This window comes from Neomonachus schauinslandi, chromosome 2 (genome assembly GCF_002201575.2).
Source record: "Neomonachus schauinslandi chromosome 2, ASM220157v2, whole genome shotgun sequence".
NCBI lineage: Eukaryota > Metazoa > Chordata > Mammalia > Carnivora > Phocidae > Neomonachus > Neomonachus schauinslandi.
In genome coordinates, this window is record NC_058404.1 from 36,539,019 (window position 1) to 36,566,061 (window position 27,043).

General features: G+C 35.8%; 1 protein-coding gene across 1 annotated transcript in view; it reads left to right on the forward strand.

Moving 5' to 3' along the window:
• LOC110573097 (disintegrin and metalloproteinase domain-containing protein 2-like) overlaps positions 1-27,043 on the forward strand; it is a 150,499-nt gene that overhangs the window by 72,035 nt on the left and 51,421 nt on the right. Inside the window, exons 11-14 of the mRNA XM_021681526.1 lie at positions 2,112-2,248; positions 19,584-19,764; positions 25,651-25,749; positions 25,863-26,058. Of these exons, the coding sequence (XP_021537201.1) occupies positions 2,112-2,248; positions 19,584-19,764; positions 25,651-25,749; positions 25,863-26,058 (613 nt within the window). The remainder of the gene's footprint in view (positions 1-2,111; positions 2,249-19,583; positions 19,765-25,650; positions 25,750-25,862; positions 26,059-27,043) is intronic.

Genomic DNA, 27,043 nt, shown 5'->3' on the forward strand with positions numbered 1-27,043 from the left:
AAATGATCCAGCAATTGCACTACTGGGTATTTACCCCAAAGATACAAAAGTAGGGATCCGAAGGGGTACGTGCACCCCGATGTTTATAGCAGCAATCAATAGCCAAACTGTGGAAAGAGCCAAGATGTCCATCGACAGATGAATGGATAAAGAAGAGGTGGTATATATATACAATGGAATATTATGCAGCCATCAAAAAATGAAATCTTGCCATTTGCAACGATGTGGATGGAACTGGAGGGTGTTATGCTGAGCAAAATAAATCAAACAGAGAAAGACATGCATTATATGACCTCACTGATATGAGGAATTCTTAATCTCAGGAAACAAACTGAGGGTTGCTGGAGTGGAGGCAGGTGGGATTGATAGGGTGGCTGGGTGATGGACATTGGGGAGGGTATGTGCTATGGTGAGCGCTGTGAATTGTGTAAGACTGTTGAATCACAGACCTGTACCTCTGAAACAAATAATACATTATATGTTAAAAAAAAAAAAGATAGCAGGAAGGGAAAAATGAAGGGTGGGGAATCAGATGGGGAGAGGCATCATGAGAGACTATGGGCTCTGTGAATCAGACTGAGGGTTCTAGAGGGAGGGGTGTGGGGGGATGGGTTAGCCTGGTGATGGGTATTAAGGAAGGCATGCATTGAATGGAGCACTGGGTGTTATACACAAACAATGAATCATGGAACACTACATCTAAAACTAATGATGTAATGTATGATGATTAACATAATAAAAAATTTAAAAATAAAAATAAAAACTAATGATGTAATGTGTGTTGATTAATATAACATAATAACAGAAAAGAAAAAAAGATATGATTGTAGAGATATATTGATTGAATAACTGCTAGACCTTTTCTACATTATCCTGCAAAAAAGAAAATTTATAAATAACTACAGTAATAATATAACACACTATTATATTATTATTTATAATATCCAGTTATTTAAATTCTTGAAATTTAGTAGAATCCTCAGAATCCTTCAATTTCTTTCCTACTCTTCCTCCCTCTCCCTTTCTCTTTCTGAGAATGGGTGGTACATTAACCTGTGGTAATTTGATAAAGGGACCATTTGTTAATATGTATGTAAGATATAGGAATTTTGCCATACTTTAGGGATAGTAATAAAAAAAATTCAATTGTCACTCAGACTTGAAGGAAAGGACAATGTCATTTTACTAGGGTCACAGACAGAAGGTAGAGGCCTCCACTCAAGGATTCAGACAGTTATAGGTACCCTGGCAGTGATGGTAATAAATACCCTTCTCTTTTCTTAGCCTGTTCCTCTCTTTAGACCAAATCAATTTAAAAGCAGAGGGTAAAGGAACCCTTTAATATAATCTACTGGTGTTACCTTCTGGGTTAGAGAGCTGCAGGTTTGATTGAGAGAGACAAACAGAAGATACCAAAATATATTCCTAGAAACCCATCTTGAAGTATATTCAACAAAATGCTATTAGATCTACATAAGGGGATAGTGTGATTTTTGGATTTTTCTTAAACTGCGTATGTTTTAGTATGGTTAAAATGTGCTATAATAAGTATCCTATATTCGCAAAAAGAAAAATTATAAAGGTACTTTAGTTTTGAAAATGAAGTTTAAACACCATGGTAAGCCAGCATTTTTAATTTCAGTCATTATTTAGCTTAATTCAATGGGTTAATTTATGATTTTTTTAAATGTATGGAAGATTTACATAAAATATCCCAAAGTAATTAAATTATAAATGAACATAACCTGTTAATAATTTGACACTGTATGTGTGTCTAAAGATTTTCCTCTGTGAGTACAAATATGACTATAACAATTGTTATATATAATTAACAAGTTATTGTGGCAATATTTTTCTTGCCCTGATGCCACCAAGTGAACCATGCATTTACATTTTGGTAAAATTTCAGATCTCACTTTTTATGCTTTTCTTATATTGTTAATGGTACCTGTAACATGTTAGACCAATATGGATGGCACACCTGTGGTTAATATATGAGATGCCTCTATTCAATTTTATTGAGTGACTATTTTTAATAATTACATTATTTTCCAGGTAAATGAATCATCTTCTAGAATGTGAGTGTGTACATGTGTGTTCTTTTTTTCCAGCACCCCAGAACCATAAGTCTGGAATCGCTTGCAGTTATTATAGCTCAGTTACTGAGCCTTAGTATGGGAGTAGCTTATGATGATGTTAACAAATGCCAGTGCTCAGGAACTGTCTGCATAATGAACCCAGAAGCAATGTAAGATGCTCTACTTTTATATGCTTTATATACCTAGTTTATATAAAAATAAGTTTGGTGTAATTAATTTAAAAAAGTCTAGGCTGCTAAAATAATTACTAATGGTCAAATATAAGCTGCATCCAACAATGCCCAATGCTGCATGTCTACCTCACTGTCCCTTGTAATCTGATACCACACTTGCTTTGTCATATATTATCTACTTCTACACTTATCATTAAGTCACTTGCCAGATTTTATAATCTAATGCATGATTTGATAAGCTAAATACAGGCTTGTGAACACTATAAAAGAATGATTTATTAGTTTGGTCTTGTCTGCATGAATTTTATTTTGCCCTCTCAACCTGAAGTCTTGGCAAATCAGGAGTGATTTCAGAGGTGCTGTTATTCAGCTTTTTCTGTTACTAGAGAAGGCCTTTCTGCAGTATCCTTGACATGCCTCAAAGACCTAGTGAATTTGATGTTATCATCATTATTCTTAGAGTACAACAGTGAGATTTCATAGAATTAGGACCAAATAGGGGGTTTAGGGAAACCATCATCCACTCAATGATTAGAGCTAGCCTTTAGCCTTTCTGAATGACATTTCTCACAGCCATTTTCTGCTTCTCATATGTCTTAGAAAATCAAGCCCCATTGCCTACAGCAACAAAGTTGATAACATCACATTCTCTCCATTCCTTCACTTCTGCTTCCACAATCATTTCTTAAGAATACTTGCAATCAAATTTTTATCTCAGGCTCTGATTTGGCAGAGACTCATATGAAAATAGTTTTCTCAGAAGGGGCTATAGAACAGCATTATCAACAATAGCCAAATTATGGAAAAAACCCAACTGTCCATCAACTGATGAATGGATAAAGAAGAGGATATGTGTGTGTATACATATATATGTATATATATACAATGGAATATTACTCAGCCATCAAGAAGAATGAAATCTTGCCATTTGCAATGACATGGAAGGAGCTAGAGTGTATTATGCTAAAAGAAATAAATCAGAGAAAGACAAAAATCATATGATTTCACTCATATGTGGAATTTAAGAAATAAAACAGATGAACAGGGAACAAAAGGAGGCAAAGCATAAAACATACTCTTAACTATAGAGAAAACAAACTGAGGTTGCTGGAAGGGAGGTTGATGGGGGATGGGCTAAATGGGTAATGGGTATTAAGGAGGGCACTTGTGTTGAGCACTGGACATCACTTGATGGATCACTAAGTTTTACTCTTAAAATCAATACACTATATGTTAACTGACTAGAATTTGAATATAAATTTGAAACTACAACAAAAAAGAAGGGGCTATAGAAAGCAAGGCTTTTTAAATAATTATGGACCTGGAACAATTTATGATTTGGCGACAACAGGGATGCCTTTAGCAGGAGATGATATAGAGAGAGGGTGCTACAGGTCCATGCTGTGATGCAAAATGTTCGTTCCTTGGCACTTATGATCATTAAGATACAATAAAAGTAAAGCTATTCCTGATAGATTAGGTTACATGTGGAATTTCTGACAAATATAAGAAATTTGTAGTGCAGGTCCCTAGAGTTCTTTGAAGCTCTTGGTGGGCTACTGCACACTTGTAGAGTTGAGCATGCATCCAGGAAATAGTGACAATGTTACTAAAATTGATTATTTTCATCTTAATTTGGTATATTCAGATCTCTAGAATTATAAGGTCAAGCGGGCCTATTAATCTACCTAATGACCAATATGGCATATCTGGTAGCTAACTAAAAATATCCAGACAGTGTAAGTAAATAATATGAACAGGGATCCCAGAGCTCCATGTCACCTATATCTTTTGCACCAATATTTCTCAATCGCTTCACATCAATGGCTACATGGGAGTTCCCTAAAACTGGCTGGAAAGGAAAAAGAACCTTGTCTTATTTCAATAATAGCTACTTTCAATATGTTAGGTGGAAGAAGCATGTGAATTGATTTAGATGGACACAAAGTATGCAGATTTTTATATCTATCTTAAGTTCAAGTCCCACAAGAAGTACTCAATGACCAGGTCAACATTTTAAAATTCACTAATGTCAATCAGCTTCTTCCTTAGGCAAAATATGTAAAAGGGGCCTTAAAATAAAGGTAATGACCTCTTCACAGGGGCAGGCTTCAACCACTTTATTGGAACACCAGCTTCCTGACCATCTAAGGACAATTCCATTAAATATTCTGTACTTCTCTGTGGTCCCAGCAGAATGGAGCCATAATTGTCATCTCAATAAAACACACTTATGTTGACTTTTCCTCATTCTCTCTTTTTGTATTCCTACTCCTTTAATCCTGTTTCCTAGTATCATGTCCCAAATAAATTTCCTACAATTAAATTCATTCCTTTGTTTTGTTTTGTTTTTGTTTTATTTTCATTTTTCTGGTTAATCTAAGTATAGATAGATGGCAGTGTATGTACTTCTTAATAATGTTGAACACTGCCTATTAAATATTTATTTATCTTTGCATTACAGTTTTTACAATAATGATATGTTATTTGTGATACAGATTACAATGATAATAATGGTTATGATGGTGAGGAAATGATAGGAAGGGCTGGAAGACCTGAACTATTAATAGCTTTTTGGACCCTCCACTTCCTCTTAAATATTGTCAAATATTCTTTGTTCAATTTTGAAAGTAGTTTACTTTGTTGAGATGCCTGAATTATTCTCATCACGGTTAGAAATCTTCAAAGTGCAGTGTTTCCTCAATTGTTTTCTTTGGGGAAATTATTAGGTATAAATAGATTGGCATATACTATTCTTTCCAATTGCACCTCTTTATATATAAGACTATAAAATTCCAATTGTTTGTAGCAAGTATACAGAAATTTTACTGATTACATTGAGGTTGTTTCCTACAGTTTTGCTAAATTAATTCTGGAATTTTAATTTAGCTTTATTAGAATTTTATACTTGTACAATCATATATTGTATATACAGTTTTACATTTTTTTCAATCTTCATATTTTTTTTCAGTTCCTATTTTTTGCCTTACTACAGTGTTTAGGACCTTTAATACAATGTTAGATAGAAATGGAATGAGTGGCTATTTTTCTTGCTTCTAATTTAAGAGCAAATCTTTAATCCTTCACCATTAAATATATTAGCTGAAAGATTTTCATAGAGGCTTTTACTCAGATTGAGGAAGTTTTTTTTTTTAAAGATTTTATTTATTTTATTTTGACAGAGAGAGACACAGCGAGAGAGGGAACACAAGCAGGGGGAGTGGGAGAGAGAGAGAAACAGGCTTCCCGCGGAGCAGGGGGCCCAATGCGGGGCTTGATCCCAGGACCCCGGGATCATGACCTGAGCCGAAGGCAGACGCTTAACGACTGAGGCGTTAAGCCACCAGGCGCCCCGAGGAAGTTCTTTTTTTATTCTTTGTCCAAGTTTCTGTCATGAATAGATTTCATTATGTATCGGGGCGCCTGGGTGGCTCAGATGGTTAAGCATCTGCCTTCGGCTCAGGTCATGATTCTGGGGTCCTGGGATCGAGCCCCACGTCGGGCTCCTGGCTCAGCGGGGAGCCTGCTTCTCCCTCTCCCTCTGTCTCCCCCCCTGCTCATGCTCTCTCTCTCTGTATCTCTGTGTCTCAAATGAATAAATAAAATTAAAAAAAAAGATTTCATTATGTATCAAGATGATTAGAATAAAAAAAGATTTCATTATGTATCAAGATGATTATGTGTTGTTATTGTTGTTTTTACTTTTTTCAGTTGATATGTTGAAATACATTTTATTGATCTTCAATTGTTTAAATAACTTGTTTTCCTGGGTTGAACCACATTTGGACATGATGAATAATCCTTTTCGTGTATTGCCCTACTTGTTGCTGGATATTTCTTCCCTAATATTTGCCTCTATATTTATGAAGGACATTGGTCTTTAGTTGTTTTCTCTTGTAATTATTTTGACTGGTTTCATTATCAGGGTGATATTAGCCTCCTAAAATTTCCTGAAAGTGATTTGGAAAATTGATATTAATTCTTCACAAATTATTTGATAGGAATTCATCAGTGAAGCCATATGGACTTAGACTTCTCTCTCTGGAAAGGTGTTTAATAATTAATTTTTAAGATATGAGGATATTTAGTTGAGATTTAAAAAAATGTTTCCTTGAAATTAATTAATTTGTCATAAATTTTGCATTCAGTATAGCTAACATACAGCATTATATTGTTTCAGGTGTACAATACAGTGATTCAACAATTCCACATATCACTTAGTGCCCATCACGACAAGTACACTCTTAATCCCCACCACCTATTTCACCCATCCCTCCCATACACCTCCCCTCTGGTAACCATCAGTTTGTTCTCTATAGTTAAGAGTTTGATTCTTAGTTTGTCTCTGTTTCTGTCTCTCTCTCTCTCTCTTTTTTTTTATCTTTGCTCGTTTGTTTCTTAAATTCCACATACAAGTGAAATCATATGGTATTTGTCTTTCTCTGACTGACTTATTTCGCTTAGCATGATACTCTGTAATTCCATCCATGTCATTGAAAATGGCAAGATTTTGTTTTTTATGGCTAAATAATATTCCATTGCATATATATATACCACATCATCTTTATCCATTCATCAATTGATAGACACTTGTCCTGCTTCCATAATTTGTATATTGTAAATAATGCTGCTATAAACATAGGAGTGCATGTATCCCTTTGAGTTAGTGTTTTGTATTTTTTGGGTAAATACTCAGTAGTGCAATTAAGGGATCATAGGGTAGTTCTATTTTAAACTTTTTGAGGAAGCTTCAAACTGTTTTCCTCAGTGACTGCACCAGTTTACATTCCCACTAATAGTGCACCAGGTTTCCTTTTCTCCACGTTCTCACCCAAACTTGTTTCTTGTGTTTTTGATTTTAGCCATTCTGACAGATGTGAGGTGATATCTCACTGTGGTTTTGATTTACATTTCCTTGATAATGAGTGATGTATAATATCTTTTCATGTGTCTGTTGGCCATCTGGATGTCTTCTTCAGAGAAATGTCTGTACAAGTCTTCTGCCCATTTTTTAATTGGATTATTATTTTTAATTGGTTTATTTGTTTTTTATAAGTTCTTTATATATTTTGGATACTAACATTTTATCAGATACATCATTTACAAATATCCTCTCCCTATCTTCTCTAGGTTACCTTATAGTTTGTTGATCATTTCCTTTGCTTTGCAGAAACATTTTATTTTGAAATAGTCCCAATAGTTTATTTTTGCTTTTATTTAGTTTGTCTCAGAGACATATCTAGAAAAATGTTCTTGTGAGTAATATCAGAGACATTTCTGCCTTTGTTCTCTTTAGGAATTTTTATGGTTTCAGGTCTCACATTGAAGTCCTCGAGCCATTTTGAGTTTATTATTGTGTATGGTGTAAGAAAATGACTCAGGTTTGTTCTTTTGCATGTCACTGTCCAGTTTTCCCAACACCATTTGTAGAAGAGACTTTGTCCCATTGGATATTCTTTCCTGCTTTGTTGAAGATTAATTGACCATATTATTGTGGGTTTATTTCTGATTTTGCATTTTGTTCTATGGCTCTATGTATCTATTTTTTGCCAGTGCCATACTGTTTTGATTGCTCCAGCTTTGTAATATAACTGGAAGTCTAGAATAGTGATGCCTCCAGCTTTGCTTTTCTTTTTCAAAATTGTTTGTCTAGTCAGGGTCTTTTGTGGTTCCATAGAAATTTTAGGATTGTTTGTTCTAGTTCTGTGAAAAGTGTTGCTGGTATTTTGATAGGGATTGCATTAAATGTGTAGATTGCCTTAGGTAGTATATTTTAACAAAATTTATCCTTCTAATCCATGAGCATGGAATGTCTTTCTATTTCTTTGTGTCATCTTCACTTTCTTTCATCAATGTTCTATAGTTTTTAGAGTATAGGGCTTTCACCTCTTTGGTTAGGTTGATTCCTAGGTATCTAATTATTTAAAGTGCAATTGTAAATGGGATTGGTTCCTTAATTTCTCTTTTTGCAGGTTTCTTATTATAGAAATGCAACAGATTTTTGTACATTGATTTTATATCCTATATAGGTTTTATAACCTCAGATTCTTTTTTTCAGTTTTAGTAGTTTTTGGTGGAGTCTTTCAGGTTTTCTGTATGTAGTATCATGCCATCTGCAAATAGTGAAAGTTTTCTTCTTTACCAATTTGGATGCCTTTTATTTCTTTTTGTTGTTAATTGCTGTAGCTAGGACTTCCAGTACTATGTTGAATAAAGGTAGTGAGAGTGGATATCCTTGTCTAGTCCTTCACCTTGAAGTGAAAGTTCTTAGTTTTCCCCCATTGAGTATGATATTCACTGTGGGTTTTTCATATATGGCCTTTATTATATTGAGGTTTGTTCCCTCTATCCCTACTTTGTTGAGAGCTTTTATCATAAATGGATGTTGTACTTTATCAAATGCTTTTTTTGTGTCCATTGAAATGATCAAAAGGTTTTTATCCTTTCTCTTACCGATGTTAATTGCTTTGTAAATATTGGACCACCCTTGCAACCCAGGAATAAATCCCACTTGATTGTGGTGAATGATTTTTTAAATATACCGTTAGATTCAATTTGCTAGTATTTTATTGAGGAATTTCTCCATCCATTTTCTTCTGTGATATTGGCATGTATTTCTCTTTTTTAGTGGAGTCTTTATCTGATTTTGGTATCAGGGTAATGCTGGCCTCATAGAATGAATTTGGAAGTTTTCTTTCATTTTCTATTTTTCTGGAATTGTTTGAGAAGAATATTAACTCTTCTTTCAATGTTTGGTGGAATTTGCCTGTGAAACCATCTGGCCCTGGGCTTTTGTTTGTTGAAAGTTTTTTGATTACTGATTTGATCTCCTTCCTGGTTATTCTTCTGTTCAAGTTTTCTACTTCTTCCTATTTCAGTTTTGGTAGTTTATATTTTTCTAGGAATTTATCCATGTTTCTGGGTTGCCTAATGTGTTGGCATATAGCTTTTTATAATATTCTCTTACAATTATATTGCTTTTCATAGTATTGTCTTACAATTGTATTTCTGTGGTGTTGGTTTTTATTTCTCCTGTCATTTGCGATTGTGTCTATTTGAGTCTTTTTTTTAAAATGAGTCTGGCTAGAGGTTTATCAATTTTGTGGATCTTTTCAAAGAACCAGATCCTGGTTTCATTGATCTGTTGTTGTTGTTGTTGTTTGTTTGTTTGTTTTTTAGTTTGTATCATTTATTCCTGTTCTAATCTTTATTATTTCCTTTCTTCTGCTGGTTTGGAGTTTCATTTGTTCTCCTTTTTCTACCTTCATTAGGTGTAAGGTTAGGTTGTTTATTTGAGATTTTTCTTGTTTCTTAAGATAGGCCTGTATTGCTACATACTCCACCCTTAGAACTGCTTTTGCTGTATTCTAAAGGTTTTGGATCATTGTGTTTTCATTTTTGTTCTTTTCCATGTACTTTTTGATTTCTTCTTTGATTTCTTGATTGACCCATTCACTGTTTAATATGTTATTTAACTTGCATGTATTTGTATTCTTTCCAGATTTTTTCTTGTGGTTGATTTCTATTTTCATAGTGTTGTGACCAGAAAAGATGCATGGTATGACTTTGACCTTTTAGAATTTGTTGAGGCATGTTTTGTGGGCTAATATGTAATCTATTCTGGAGAATGTTCTGTGTGCACTTGAAAAGAATGTGTGTTCTGCTGTTTTAGGGTGGAACATTCTGAATATGTTTATTAAAATGATCTGGTCCAATGTGTCATTCAAGGCCACTGTTTTCTAGTTGATTTTCTGTTTGGATGATCTACTCATAGATGTAAGTGGAATGTTAAAGTCCCCTACTATTATTGTGTCACCATTGATTAGTTCCTTTATGTTTGTTATGAACTGATTTATGTATTTGGATGCTCCCTTATTGGGTGCATAAATATTTATAATTGTTCTATCTTATTGGATTATTCCTTTTATAATTATATAACCTAATTTGTGTATTTTTACAGATTTTGTTTTAAAGTCAATGCTGTCTGATATAAGTATTGCTACTCCAGCTTTCTTTTGACATCCATTTGCATGATAAATGTTTCTCCATACCCTCTTTTTATTTTATTTTATATTTATTTATTTATGTATTTATTTATTTATGTGTGTATTTATTTATTTTTAGTTTCAGGCATACGATGTAGTGATTCAACACTTACATACAACACCCAGTGCTTATCACAAGTGTATTCCTTAATTCTCATCAGCTATATAACCCATTCCCCCACCCACCTTCCCTCTGGTAACCGTTAGTTTGTTCTCTATAATTAAGAGCATTTTCTTGGTTTGCCTCTCTTTAATTTTCCTCTGCCCCTTTGTTTTGTTCCTTAAATTTCACATATGAGTGAAATCACATAGTATTTGTCTTCTCTGACTGACTTATTTGGCTTAGAATTATACTTTCTAGCTCCATCCTTGGTGTAAATGGCAAGATTTCATTATTTTTTATGGCTGAGTAATATTCCATTAGATATATAATGGAATTATATATCCATTCTTCTTTATCCATTCTTCAGTCAGTGGACACTTGGGCTGTTTCCATAGTTTGGGTATTGTAGATAATACTGCTATAAACATTGGGGTACATGTATACCTTCAAATTAGTGTTTTTGTATTCTTTGTGTAAATACCTAGTGCAATTGCTTTATCATAGGGTAGTTCTATTTTTAACTTTTTGAGGAACCTGTTTTCCAGAGTGACTGTATCTGTTTGCATTCCTACCAACAGTGCAGGAGGGTTCCCCTTTCTCCACATCCTTGCCAATAGCTGTTATTTCAACATCCCCTCACTTTTAATCTACAGGTGTCTGTAGGTCTGAAATGAGTCTCTTGTAAGTAGCATATAGATAGGTCTTTTTTATATACATTCTGTCACTTTATGCCTTTTGATTGGAACATTTAGTTCATTTACATTCAAAATAATTATTGGTAGATATGTATTTATTGCCATTTTGTTAGTTGTTTTCTCATTGTTTTTGTAGATTTTCTCTGATCCTTTCTTCTCTTTCTCTTGGTCATGTTTTGCTGGTTTTCTTTAGTGATGAATCCAAGTAAGGAAAACCTTTTTTTTTAATCTATTACTGTTTTTTTTTTTTTTTGGTTATTGTTCAATTTATACAGAACATCTCCATATAGCAGTCTATATTAAGCTGATAGTCACCTAATTTTTAACTCATTCTTACTCCTCTCCCTTCCATGTTTAGGTATTTGATGTCATACTTCACATCTTTTTACTTTCTGCTTCTCTTGGCTGATCTTTACAGATATAATTCATTTTTTTTTTGGCTTTTGTTCTTCCTATTTTCTTACTTTTACTTATGATTTTTGTTCTCCACTCACAGAGTCTCCCTTCCAATTTCTTGTAGGGCTGGTTTAGTGGTCATTAATTCTTTTAACTTTTGTTTGTCTGGCAAATGCTTTATCTTTCCTTTCTTTTTTAAAAAAATTTTATTTTATTTTATTACATTATGTTAGTCACCATACAGTACATCATTAGTTTTGATGTAGTGTTCCATGATTCATTGTTTTCTTTTTTTTTTAAAATATTTTATTTATTTATTTGACAGAGAGATAGAGAGAGAACACAAGTAGGCAGAGAAGCAGGCAGAGGGAGAGGGAGAAGCAGGCTCCCCGCAGAGCAGGGAGCCCGATGCGGGACTCAATCCCAGGACCCTGGGATCATGACCTGAGCCGAAGGCAGCTGCTTAACCGACTGAGCCACCCAGGCGCCCCCATGATTCATTGTTTTCATATAACACCCAGTGCTCCATGCAATATGTGCCTTCCTTAATACCCATCACCGGGCTAACCCATCCCCCTACTCCCTCTCCTCTAAAACCCTCAGTTTGTTTCTCAGAGTTCACAGTCTCTCATGGTTCATCTCTCCCTCCGATTCCCCCCCCTTTCATTTTTCCCTTCCTTCTAATGTCCTCCATGCTATTCCTTATGTTCCACAGATAAGTGAAACCATATGCTAATTGACTTTCTCTGCTTGACTTCTTTCACTTAGCATAATCTCCTCCAGTCCCATCCATGTTGATAAAAAGTTGGGTATTCATCCTTTCTGATGGCTGAGTAATATTCCATTGTATATATGGACCCCATCTTCTTTATCCACTCGTCTGTTGAAGGGCATCTCGGCTCTTTCCATAGTTTGGCTATTGTGGACATTGCGGTGCTTATGGACCTTCTTTTCACTACATTTGTGTCTTTGGGGTAAATACCCAGGAGTGCAATTGCTGGGTCATAGGGTAGCTCTATTTTTAATTTTCTGAGGCACCTACCCACTGTTTTCCAAAGTGCCTGTACCAACTTGCATTCCCACCAACAGTGTAAGAGGGTTCCCCTTTCTCCACAACCTCTCCAACATTTGTTGTTTCTTGCCCTGTCCATTTTTGCCATTCTAACTGGTGTAAGGTGGTATCTCAGTGTGGTTTTGATTTGAATTTCTCTGATGGTTAATGATGATGAACATTTTCTCATGTGTCTGTTGGCCATTTGTATGTCTTCTTTGGAGATGTGTCTGTTCATGTCTTCTGCCCATTTTCTGACTTGATTATTTGTTTTTTGGGTGTTGAGTTTGAAAAGTTCTTTATAGATCTTGGATATCAGCACTTTGTCTGTAGTGTCATTTGCAAATACCTTCTCCCATTCTGTGGGTTGCCTCTTTGTTTTGTTACTGTTTCCTTTGCTATACAGAAGCTTTTTATCTTGATGAAGTCCCAAAAGTTCATTTTCACTTTTGTTTCACCTGCCTTTGGAGATGTATCTTGAAAGAAGTTACGGTGGTCGATGTCAAAGAGGTTACTGCCTATGTTCTCCTCTAGGATTTTGATGGATTCCTGTCTCACATTGAGGTCTTTCATCCATTTTGAGTTTATCTTTGTGTATGGTGTTAGAGAATGGTCGAGTTTCATTCTTCTGCACGTGGCTGTCTAATTTTCCCAGCACCATTTATTGAAAAGATTGTCTTTTTTCCATTGCATATTTTTCCTGCTTTGTCAAAGATTATTTGACCATATAGTTTAGGGTCCATATCTGGGCTCTCTATTCTGTTCCATTGATCTATATGTCTGTTTTTGTGCCAGTAACATGCTGCCTTGGTGATCACTGCTTTGTAATATAGCTTGAAATCGGGCAATGTGATGCCCCCAGCTTTGAATCTCATTGATAGCATTTTTAAGTTCTGCCAGTTCAGCTTTCATTTCTGCCCTTAGAGACTCTATGTTGCCATTAATCGATTTCTCCATTCTAGCTATCATCTTCATAACTGTTACCCTGAAGTCCATTTCTGACATCTTGGTTATATCTGTATCCATTTGTAAATCTGTGGCAGAAGTCACAGTGTCTGAGTCTTTCCTATTTTGGGGGTTCCTCTTCTTAGTCATTCTAAGAGGGGTGTTTCAGGGAATGTACAGAGTCCAAGTTATTGACCACAACCCAAGGAATATGCACCTGTTTTATAGGGACGTTAAGGTTGTCAGCCTCTTGTTCTCTCAGCCTGTCTTCTGGGGGAGGGGCCTGCCATGCTGTTACTTAGGTAACCCTGTTTGGGCAGAGTTGCTCTGCCCCCTGGGGGGTGGTCAGTGAAAACCTTTTTTGGGTGGGCTATTGTTCTCTGGCGGGTTTCCCTGGTGGCTTTCTGTATCTCTTCTGAGAGTCAGAACAGAAGAGACTTTCCAACCCTCTGCCTCAGAACAGAGAGATCACAGTCTGTTCTTCAGTGAGCTCTCCAGGTCACACTATCTCCATTTCTGTCTGTGTTGCTATAAACTGCAGTGTCCTCAGTTGTGCGCCCCTCAGCAGCGCTCCCTGTCCTAGCCTCCAGGTCAGGACACATCTTTGCCCTTTGTGCTTCTAAAACCACCAGCTGCCCTCAGTTTACACCTGCAGCCATGCAGCTCCGGGTTTCAGTGTGGGGGGGGCTGTCCTAAAGTTCTTTCCCTTTTGCTCACCAGTGGTGCAGGATCCTGAAGTCTCCCTCCCCTTTCCATTTATCTTCCAACATCTGCCCATGGAATCAGGGCTCCCCACTTCATACCTTGAAACCAACCACCTGCGATATTCTGTTTGTAGAGATCCAAATCTATCTTCTTACATTTCAGGCTGATTTTGTGGGTGTTCAGAGTGGTCTGGTCCAGCTCAATTCAGGGGAGTAGTTGGTATAGGATCCCCTACTCCCCCACCATCTTTTCTTCTTCCCGACTTTATCTCTCCTTCTATTCTGAATGATAGCCTTGCCCGATAGAGTATTCTTGGCTGCTGATTTTTCCCTTTCAGCATGTTGAATATATTGTGCCATTCTCTTCTGGCCTGCAAAGTTTCTGCTGAAAAATAAGCCTGATAGCCTTATGAAGTGTCCTTTGCATGTAACTGTCTTCTTTTCTCTTGCCACCTTTACAATTATTTATCACTATTTTTTTTTAATTTACCATTTCAATTAGTGTGTGTCTTCGTGTGGACCTCTTTTGGAACTCTTTGCTTTCTGAATCTGGGTCTCTGTTTCCCTCCCCAGATTTGTGAAGTTTTCAGCTATTACTTCTTCAAATACATTTTCTGCGCCTCCCTCCCCTTTCTCTCTTTTCTCCTTCTTTGGTCCCTATAGTATAAATGTTATCATGCTTGATGGAGTCTTTGAGTTCTCTGAGTCTATTCTCATTATGCAGTATTTGTCTCTCACATGTTCAGCTTGCTTGTTTTCCATTACTCTGTACTCCAGGTCACTGATACATTCCTCTGCTTCCTGTAGTCTTCTGTTTATTCCATCTATTGTATTTTTAACTTCATTTATTAACTTCTTCATCTTTGATATTTTATATCTCTTTGTCAAGGCTCTTAATAATATCCTCCACTTTTTTCTGAAGTCCAGTGTGTCCTTGTATGATCATTATTTTAAATTCTCTATCAGACATATTATTTATTTCTGTTTCACTTAGATCTCCTGCTATGATTTTGTCATGTCTTTCATTTGGGACATATCTCTCTGTCTCCTCATTTTTCTACCTCTCTGTGTCTATTTCTGTATGTTAGGAAAGTCAGTTACATCTTCTGCTCTTGAAAGTAGTGGCTTTATGAAGAAGAAGTCCTGTAGTGCCCTGCAGTGCAGGGTCCCCTGATCACCAGAACCTGGCACTTCAAGGGAGTCTCTTATGTGTGTTGCTTGCATCATGCTGTTGTGTTTGAGTTGCTTTTTCTTTCAGTCCAGATGTCTGCACTGGCTCTGCCTGTTGTGGGCTGTGCTTGCTTTCTGTGGTGTTAATGGGACCCAGGCAGGCTGGCTCTGAGGGGATGTGACTGCAAGAGGTCTCAAGGGTGGGGCAGTGGTGTTAGCAAAATTTGCACTGAGCTGCTAGTCATAGGCCAGGTCCCTTACAGTGTGGTGGCCACCCAGCATGGCATATGTTTGTGTGACTCTATTCTTGAGGCAGCTGCATGGGGCATGTGTGGAGTTAACAAAACTTGCACTGAGCCCAGGGCTGAGGCCAGCAGGCTTGGACTGTGTGGTTCCTCAGAAGAATTTGTGGGCAGGGAACACTGCTAGCAAGTTAGGTAGCATGTATCAGTGCCGTGCCATCTCCCACAGGTGCCTCTGTGTTTATGCTAGATTGCAAGAGAGGAAAATGGCAACTGCCAAATCCTTTGTTGCTGGAGAAGTCCCCCATCACACTCTGAAATTAGTATAAACTGATCTCCCTCTCATTTGCCTCTCTGTTCTGCAAACAGTCACTTCTATGTTGTCTCTCTGAGAGCTGCTATCTCTTTAAGGTTGAGGACCCGTCTATTACTCACCCTCCTTGCTCACCCAGTGCTGAGTCAGCTGACTTTTGAAGTTCCAGGCTCCAAGTTCTGCTGGTTATACAAACTCATGGAATTCAGCCTCTTTTCAAAGCAGATGTTATGGGGATTCACCCCCCCCCACCCCACATGTGGGCCCCCTGGTGCTTTCCCTTCTCAGAGCTGGCTGCGTCCCTTTTCCTGTGGGCAGCTCCTGACCACCATTTCTGCCCTTCCTAATCTCTCTGATGTAGCTTCTTCTCTACATTTAGTTATGGGGTTTATTCGGCCAGTCTTTGGATCACTCTCTGGTTTATTAATGGGATGAGAGTGATGTCTAGTTGTAAACATGGGATGAGGTAAGCTTAGGGTCCTCCCACTCTGCCATCTTCCCAAGCCTAAATTCCATTTATTTTTCTTTAAAAGTCACTGGAATCTCTAGTGATATTACTTCTTTTATCTCTGATATAATTTGTGTTTTCTCTTTTTTTTTTAAAGATTTTTAAAAAATTTTTTTGACACAGAACGAGAGATAGAAAGAGCAGAAACACAAACAGGGGGAGTGGGAGAGGAGAAGCAGGCTTCCCACGGAGCAGGGAGCCCGATGTGGGGCTCGATCCCAGGACGCTGGGATCATGACCTGAGCTGAAGGCAGACACTTAACGACTGAGCCACCCAGGTGCCCCTTCTCTTTTTTTTTTCTTAATCATTCCAACTTGGGTTTTTATCAAATTAATTGATTTTTTTAAAGACTGTATTTTAATTTAATTAGCTCTCATCACTTGTCCAGTTTATTTTCTTAATTTTATGCATAGTTTGGGGTAAACTATTTTTTTCCCTAGATTTTTAATGTGAAAATGCAAATATTTAATTTTAAACCTTTTTTCTTTTTGTGTAAGCCCTTTAAAGCTATACATTTCCCTCTAACCACAGCTTCAATTATATACCATACATTTTGGTATTTTGTATTTATTTTTTATTTGGTTAAAATATTTTCATTTTCTTTGTGATTCTTTTTTTGTCTAGTGGGTTGGTTTAGAGGTATGTCAATTGATTTTCAAATATTTGTGGATCACCTAGATGCCTTTTTGTTATTAAGTTCTGATTTGATATTTATTGTTTTAGATGTACATATCTTGAAGTTCATTGTGACTTATTTAATAATAGTAATTGTTTTTATCCTTTTGTTTCCCATTTTTGCCTGATTATCTCCATGCTGTACAAACTTCACAGAGTATGTGTTGAAGTGTTGTATTTTTTTTTTCAGTTAGTAATTGAAATGCTCTAATAACTTCTCCAGAGGTATATTTGAACACAGGTTTTATTCATCTTATTTCTGAGTGTTGCTTCTTCTAAAAAATACAGATATTGGACACATGTTTTGTTTATGGATTAAGCAAAAGATGATCTATTCCAGTATTCTATACCTCACTGTAATGAGAACACTGCCTCCTGCTGTCAATGCTTTGCAATTTTGTAGTGAGTGGTGAGAAAATGGGTGAAATGTGATTAAAACAGCAACATCCTGATTGAGATCTGTATTTATTGGGATGGCATTTGTATTTAGATTTGAGTCCAAGTTACAGAAATCCTAAAGTAATAATGGCTTAAAGAAAAGTTTATTTTATTTTGGGAAATTAGCATTTTATTAATTGCATGGCATTTCACTGTATAATTTCACATTAATTTCTACACAGTGGCTTTCTTATCCAAGATCATCTCATAGCTCATGATGGAAGCTTTAATTATAACATTTAACCAAAATTAGAGTCACCAATAGAATGAAAACATGGCTGTCAACATTATTTTCTAGAATTTAAACGTATGGTTTTGCTTTAGACCACTTATCTGACCTTTATACATGTATACGCCTAACTTTATAATTTCTTTTTTTTAATGTTTTATTTATTTATTCATGAAAGTCAGAGAGAGAGAGAGAGAGAGAGGCAGAGGCAGAGGGAGAAGCAGGCTCCCCAACTAGCAGGGAGCCCGATGTGGGACTCGATCCCAGGACCCTGGGATCATGACCTGAGCCGAAGGCAGACACTTAACCATCTGAGCCACCCAGGCACCCCATATGCCTAACTTTACAAAAGGCCAAGAAATGTAATGATTGTACAAGTCCTGTATTCAACTGAAAATCAGAAGTTCTATTATCAAGGAAAAATGAGAGAATGGAGAATGGGAATGTCCAACAAATGTTTGCAAAGATTCAAGCTGCAAAGAAATTCTTTAGTTGGATATAATTATGATTGATACTTTTTTTCAATGACAACATTAATTTTACTACTAGGAAGTGTATCCCTTATAAACCAATTACACATAATAAACATATCTTGCATTACCTAGTTTTAAATAATATAATGCTGTATCACTTTTTCATCTTTTGGTTTTGGGTATTTAGATAGAAATCATCTGAATTATTTGCAATGTAACAATAAATCCATTATTTGTGGTTATTATAACTGGAGTATGTTCAACCAGGATATGACCTCCAAAAAAAATTGGTAATTCATTAAAAAATCCCCAATTTGTTCATGAACCTCATGTAAATAACATTTCCCTGTCCTAACCCAAAGGACTATGAGTTGAGTCTATTGCCTTAAAATCCAACAACTTCACATTACCTATATCCTTCATCAAATTATAAACTTTATGAATATAATCTTTTCACATGTTAATACTATTCAGAATAACAAAAGTCATAATGTGACAGAAACCAAAGAATGTACTATTTACAACAGATGGTTTCCACATAGACTCATTTATTTAAAAATAAAAAATCATTGAGATCTGTACTCTGTGCTAGAGAAGAAGGGGATTGGAATGCCTTTTCTCCTGGAGCTAAAAAACTCTTAAGAGAAGATATGAGCAAATAAATAATATTTCAGTTGTTAATAAATATTTTAAAGAAAAATGTCACTAAAAGAATAAAGAGTAGTAATTTAAAATAAATAAATAATAAATAAATAAATAAATAATAAAGAGTAGTAAATTTAAAAGAGTAGTATTTTAGATGTGTGCTTAGAAATGTTATCTCTGTTTGAATAAAGAATTGGATACTGGACTCGAGTTTAGACAATATATTTAAGTTAGAGAAACAGCTATCTGAGCTGTCAGGTATAGGTGTTATTCAAAATGCAGTACTGAATAAGATTATCTATGAATAAATATAGATAAAAGAAGCAAAAAGCCCAATCTCTTTTGTTAATACACGCTCTTATAATATTTAAGAGTCATGAAAAGAAAAAGAAGCAACAAATGAAACAGATGGAGTACTTTGTGAGGTAGGAGCTGTAAGAGAAAATAATGTCATGAGTGAGTGTAATATAAGAAACAATAAAATGTTATTAATTCAAACTAAAATATCTAATATAAGTTCTTGCACAGTTGATTTCCTTTGTACAGAAAATGAAGGTTTGACACTAACAAAATTGAGCATTTGACTCTTGTGGAATCCTATTAAATAGCTTTATTCCCAGTCTAGGTGATTTATGAAGCAATACTTACATAAAAATTTGAAGTTTGATATGTGTTTAGTCATTCCAGTGGTGTGAAGATCTTTAGTAACTGCAGCATGGAGGATTTTGCACATTTTATTTCAAATCCAAAGTCCCAATGTCTTCAAAATCAGCCACACTTAGATCCATCATACAAAGCTGCTGTTTGTGGTAATGGACAAGTGGAACAAGGAGAACAATGTGACTGTGGAAGTGCAGAGGTTAGTACTAATTTGGAAGAATATATAGCAGAATTACATAAAAAATCATAAACAAATTTTTATAGTATAATGCTGCCATTTTCCCTAATACATCAAACTCATTTTATATTGTAATAAGCTGATGAGTGCACTTATATATCAGTATATGGATTTAGTGGTATGTAGATTATCCAAACAGGTGATTTTCAAGATCATTAATTCTCTGAGTCATCCTAGGTTTTACTTTCTTCCTTGAGAGTGTTCTTCCTGAATAAAGGCATACCTCAGAGATATTGTGGGTTTGGTTCCTGGCCACCACATTAAAGCGAATATCACAATAAATTTTGGTCTCCTGGTGCATATAAAAGTTATATATTTATACTATCCTATAGTCAAGTAAGTGTGAAATAGAATTATGTCTAAAAAACAAGGTTCATATCTTAATTTAAAATTTTTTTTTTTTTGGTAAATACACTTGCTGATACATTTTCTTTCTTTCTTTTTTTTTCCTAAAAAAGTGCTAATGATCATATGAGCTTTCAACAGGTCATAATCTTGCTTTAATGCTGATGGCTGCTGACTGATCAGGCTGGTGATTGTTGAAGGTTGGGGTGGCTGTGGCAGTTTCTAAAATAAGACAACAATGAAGTTTCCTTCATTGATTGACTCTTTCAAGAACAGTTGCTCTGTAAGCATGTGATGGTGTTTGATGACGTTTTACTCACAGTAGAACTTCTTTCAAATTGGAGTCAATCCTCTCAAACCCTGCTGCTGTTTAATCAACTAAATTTATGTAATATTCTTTTTAATTTTTTTTATTAACATATAATGTATTATTTGTTTCAGGGGTACAAGTCTGTGATTCATCAGTCTTGTCTTATACAAATTCATAGCACTCACCATAGCACATACCCTCCCCAATGTCCATCACCCAGCCACCCTATCAATCCCACCTGCCTCCACTCCAGCAACCTTCAGTTTGTTTCCTGAGATTAAGAGGCTCTTATGGTTTGTCTCCCTCTCTGCTTTTGTCTTGTTTCATTTTCATTTTTTCCTCCCTTCCCCTATAATCCTGTCTTGTTGCTCAAATTCCTCATATCAGTGAGATCATATGATGCTTGTCTTTCTCTGTTTGACTTATTTCGCTTAGCAAAATACCCTCTAGTTCCATCCACATCATTGCAGATGGCAAGATTTCATTTTTTGATGGCTGCATAATACTCCATTTTATATATATACCACATCTTATTTATCCATTCATCTGTCAATGGACATCTAGGCCCTTTCCATAGTATGGCTATTGTGGACATTGCTAATCTAATCAAAGAGGCAAAGGATCTGTACTCGGAAAACTATAAAATACTCATGAAAGAAATTGAGGAAGACACAAAGAAATGGAAAACCGTTCCATGCTCATGGATTGGAAGAACAAATATTGTGAACAGGTCAATGCTACCTAGAGCAATCTACACATTCAATGCAATCCCCATCAAAATACCATCCACGTTTTTCAAAGAAATGGAACAAATAATCCTAAAATTTGTATGGAACCAGAAAAGATCCCGAATAGCCAGAGGAATGTTGAAAAAGAAAGGCAAAGCTGGCGGCATCACAAATCCGGACTTCCAGCTCTATTACAAAGCTGTCATCATCAAGACAGTAAGGTACTGGCACAAAAACAGACACATAGATCAATGGACCAGAATAGAGAGCCCAGAAATGGGCTCTCAACTCTATGGTCAACTAATCTTTGACAAAGCAGGAAAGAATGTCCAACGGAAAAAAGACAGTCTCTTCAACAAATGGTGTTGTGAAAATTGGCCAGCCACATGCAGAAGAATGAAACTGGACCATTTCCTTACACCACACACAAAAATAGACTCCAAATGGTTGAAAGACCTAAATGTGAGACAGGAGTCCATCATAATCCTAAAGGAGAACACAGGCAGCAACCTCTTCAACCTCAGCTGCAGCAACTTCTTCCTAGAAACATCGTCAAAGGCAAGGGAAGCAAGGGCAAAAATGAACTATTGGGACTTCATCAAGATAAAAAGCTTTTGCAAAGCAAAGGAAACAGTCAACAAAACCAAAAGACAACCGACAGAATGGGAGAAGATATTTGCAAATGACATCTCAGATAAAGGGCTAGTATCCAAAATCTATAAAGAACTTATGAAACTCAACACCCAAAGAACAAATGATCCAATCAAGATATAGGCAGAAGACATGAACAGACATGTTTCCAAAGAAGACATCCAAACGGCCAATAGACACATGAAAAAGTGCTCAACATCGCTCGGCATCAGGGAAATCCAAATCAAAACCTCAATGAGATACCACGTCACACCAGTCAGAATGGCTAAAATTAACAAGTCAGGAAACAACAGATGTGGGCGGGGATGTGGAGAAAGGGGAACCCTCCTACACTGTTGGTGGGAAATGCAAGCTGGTGCAACTACTCTGGAAAGCAATATGGAGGTTCCTCAAAAAGTTGAAAATAGAGCTACCATATGATCCAGCAACTGCACTACTGGTTATTTACACCAAAGATACAAATGTAGGGATCTGAAGGGGTACGTGCACCTCGATGTTTACAGCAGCAGTGTCCATAATAGCCAAACTGTGGAAAGAACCAAGATGTCCATTGGCAGATTAATGGATAAAGAAGATGTGGTATATATATATATAAACAATGGAATAGTATGCAGCCATTGAAAAGAATGAGATCTTGCCATTTGCAATGACGTGGATGGAACTGAAGGGTATTATGCTGAGTGAAATAAGTCAAACAGAGAAAGACATGTATCATATGACCTCACTGATATGAGGAAGTCTTAATCTCAGGAAACAAACTGAGGGTTGCTGGAGTGGTGGGGGGTGGGAAGGATGGGGTGGCTGGGTGATAGACATTGGGGAGGGTATGTGCTATGGTGAGTGCTGTGAATTATGCAAGACTGTTGAATCACAGATCTGTACCTCTGAAACAAATAATACATTATATGTTAAAAAAAAAAAGAAGAAGAAGATAGGAGGAGGGGAAGAATGAAGGGAGAAATCAGAGGGGGAGATGAACCATGAGAGACGATGGACTCTGAAAAACAAACTGAGGGTTCTAGAGGGGAGGGGGGTGGGAGGATGGGTTAGCCTGGTGATGGGTATTAAAGAGGGCGTGTATTGCATGGGCACTTGGTGTTATACACAAACCATGAATCATGGAACACTACATCAAAAACTAATGATGTAATGTATGGTGATTAACATAACAATAAAAATTTAAAAAAATATTAACTAAACTTTGTTGTAAACATATGTGCTGTCATCCAGACTTTACATTTATAGGGCACAGGCAGAATAGATTTAGCATAATTTTTAAGGGCCCTAGAAGTTTTGAAATGGTAAATTGGTATTAACTTCAACCAAAAGTGACCAACTGCATTAACCCCCAACAAGAGAGTCAGCCTGTCCTTTGGAACTTTGAAGCCAAACATTACCTTCTCCGCCTTACCTATGAAAGTCCTAGGTGACATCTTTCAATGGAAGGGTGTTTTATCTACATTGAAAACCTATTGTTTAGTGTAGTCACCTTCATTAATTATCTTAGTCAATCTTCTAGATAACTTGTACAGCTTCTACATCAACACTTGTTACTTAACTTTGCTTTCCTATGTGGTGGATATAGCTTCTTTCTTTAAACCTCATGAACCAGCCTCTGCCAGCTTCAGGGTCTTCTGCAGCCTCCTCCCCTCTCTCAACCTTCATAGAATGGAAAAGAATTAGGGCTTTGCTCTGGATGAGGCTTTGGCTTAAGGGAATATTATGGTTGGTTTGATCTTCCATCCAGACCACTAGAACTTTCTCCACATCAGCAATAAGGCCATTTTGCTTTCTTATCATTCAGGTGTCACTGAGCAGTATTTTTAATTTCCTTCAAGAACTTTTCCTTTGCATTCAAAACTTGGCTAACTTTTTGGTGTAAGCGTCCTGGCTTTTGGTCTATCTCAGCTTTCAACATACCTTCCTCATTAAGTTTAATAATTTCTAGCTTTTGACTTAAAGTGAGAAACATGGGACTCTTCCTTTAACTTGAATACTTAGAGGTCATTGTAGGGTTATTAATTGGCCTTATTTCAATGTTGTTGTGTCTTAGGGAATAAGGAGGCCTGAGAAGAGGGAGAGAGAGGAGCAACTCATCAGTGGAACAGTCAGAGCATACACAATTAAGTTTATTGTCTTATATGGGCATGGTTCATGACAATCCCCAAAATTGCAACAGTAACATCAAAAATCACTGAAAACAGATCACCACAACAAATAGAATAAGATGAAAAAGTTTGAAATACTTCAAGAATTACGAAAATGTGACACAGAGACTGTTTGAAAAATGACACTGATAGACTTGCTTAATGTAGGGTTGCCACCTTCAATTTGTACAAAATGTAATATCTGCAAAGTGCAATGAAGTGAAGCACAATAAAATAAGGTACACCCATATTTCTTCCAAACCTAAGATCTGCTGGCATTCAGGAAAATAAATATATAAAGTTCTCACAAGTCGACAAGAAAATGAGGTATATTTGTGGCTTTGACTATTTTAATACAGGTCAGTATTTAAGTAAAAGATATTTGGACCATACATAATCAATAAAAACATGTTTTCTAACCCACAAAAGTCTTAGATAAAGCTGCTGGATTAGAGGGAGGTTGTAAAAGGAATGCAATAAGGGAGAGAGATCCTGAGACTTAATAATGGGCATTTGGATGTAAGAAAATCGAGACATGAAAGGACTTTAGTGTTCCCTACAGCAGTAGCTAAAGTCACACGTGTATACCCTCCCCAATATGAAAGTGAGCTTTTAGATACCTAGTTGGATGATTTGTTTTTAAGAAATTATTTCTCAGTACCAATTTGTCTTTCTTGTTTGGATCTGAATGGAAACTCTGAAAATTTCTAGTAAAAATTCACAGTTGTGTATGTTAGCTCTATTAACTATCATATAATTGAGCCAGTCCCTGTGATATAACTTTATTCTTTGGAATCCCATATAGATAGCAATAACAATGACATTGATTAGGCAGAATAGTTCTGGAAAATACTGCAAATTTAGTTTACCCTAGTAAGTATTATGCTATAATTCATATTAAAATTAGTGAAATTCATGATTTATTTTTGTGTAATTTACTGAGAATTTTGTCCAATTAACCCTATTCCAAATCCTGGGGAATTTAAAAAGTAAGTGTGTCTGTGTGTCTGTGTGTCTGTGTGTAAGCATTGTTTCTATAGCCTTCTCTTTTCTTATCTGTTGCTTTTATTAAGCATAGTAATTGAATTTTTAAAAACAAAATCACTGGTCATGGATGGAATCATAGCATTAACCAAGGCATAATAAGATATAGATAAGTGATATAAAGGTGATAATTTCCATCACGTTTAGAAATATTATTTTCTAGCTCTTTGTCTTTAGAGGATTAAAAGTAAAGTAAACTTTGGACATCCTATAAAAGTTACAGACTTATTAGAACACAATAGATTCATAAGAGTTGATTAGGAATTAGTCACTATAATGAAACTGATAAATCATAGTTTCTGTTTACTTTATGTCTTGTATTTAACTATCTCTTTGTCTACAAGCACCAGAGAGCTTGATGTCTTGCCTTTGGTGGACTCCAGGGTTTCAGAAAATCCTACTACCAATATAATCAAACCTACACTAGGGATATACAGTACAGCATAGAGTAGTAACTAATAAATATCTGTTATGTCAATGAATAAGTGGCTTTACTTTTTATGTTTGCCATGTGAATTAAGCATCTATCTGTATATTATATAATATACTGTTATCATTAAAATATCTACCTCATGCAAGTAAAAGTTGGAAGATACTTCAGAGAATTTGATTTGCCTTTCAGGATTGTGATGCTAAGTCAAACTCATGCTGCAATCCTGCCACATGTACACTAAAAGCTGGCTCAATCTGTGATACTGGTATATGCTGTACAAATTGTCAAGTAAGAGCCTTCTTAAATTTTCTACATTACCTACATGAACAAAGTCATCTTCTTTATAATATTTATATGTTCACATTCTGCTTTATTCAATGTCATTTACTTCATCCCATCAGTATTCAGCAAAAGGAGTAATATGTAGGCCTCCCACTGATGAATGTGATCTCCCTGAATATTGCAATGGATCATCTGCAACATGTCAAGATAATGTTTTTGTTCAGAATGGGCATCCATGTGGAGAGAATCAATGGCTCTGTCTGAATGGAAGTTGTATAAGTGGAATAAAACAATGTACAGATTTATTTGGTGAAGGTATTTATTATAATTTGATTTCCCATATATGTATTTTTCTGGAAACTAAAAAATAGATATTGATACATAATTGTGATTTAAAAAAATAATGTGATTTTTAGTATAAATATTTTAAAGGATTACAGAAAGAGATAAGGAATACTGTAAGAAAAAAATCAGATAAGTTGTCTGGAATTAAAGTTATGAATTGTTTCCACAAAATAATAAAGGGAAACATTCAAAGTCCATGGGATCTTCATTTGAGAAAGAAGAAAGCAGACTGAACATAAGTTACACTTCCCTCTCTCACTCCATATCCACAGTTTTCTTAGTAAATATAAAATAAATACATACGGCTATGAACATTAAAGGCCAAAGTTGGCATATGAGTACAATTTAAATCACACATGCAGATACACATGGCCAGATACACGCATTCACACCTAGGAACTACAAGGATAGCTTATGAAAATCCCAAAAAAGGGTCATGAAGATCCAGTAACTATGAAACCATTGAAAGATGATGTGCACCAAGGTTGAAAAAAAAAAGGAAAACCATGGTACAAAATATACACAGAATCATTTGCTGAAGAAGGTGGAGACAACAGCAATGGCAGCAGCATGTCATTTCTATATCAGAAGAAGAAAGAACAATTGACAGAGAAAATATGCAGGATACTCATGTAAATAGCCGGGTGGGTCAACCTTTTCTCAATGGTAACAGGTAAATGCCTACTCTAATTTCTGTGTAAAAAGGTGTTGCAAAGAGATTATCCACTCCCAAAATAAACATACAATAACTACTGGTTCCAAGAAAGGCAACACAAAGATACAAGGAAAGAAACTTATATAATGGTAAAGTGCTCTCCCAAGGAACTAGGTGATTTGAACCACAAAGGAAATTTTGAAGAAAGATATCTCTATCTCTCCATCTCTCTATCTCTTTATTATCTATCATCTATCTATCTATCTATCTATCTATCTATCTATCTATCTATCTATCTAT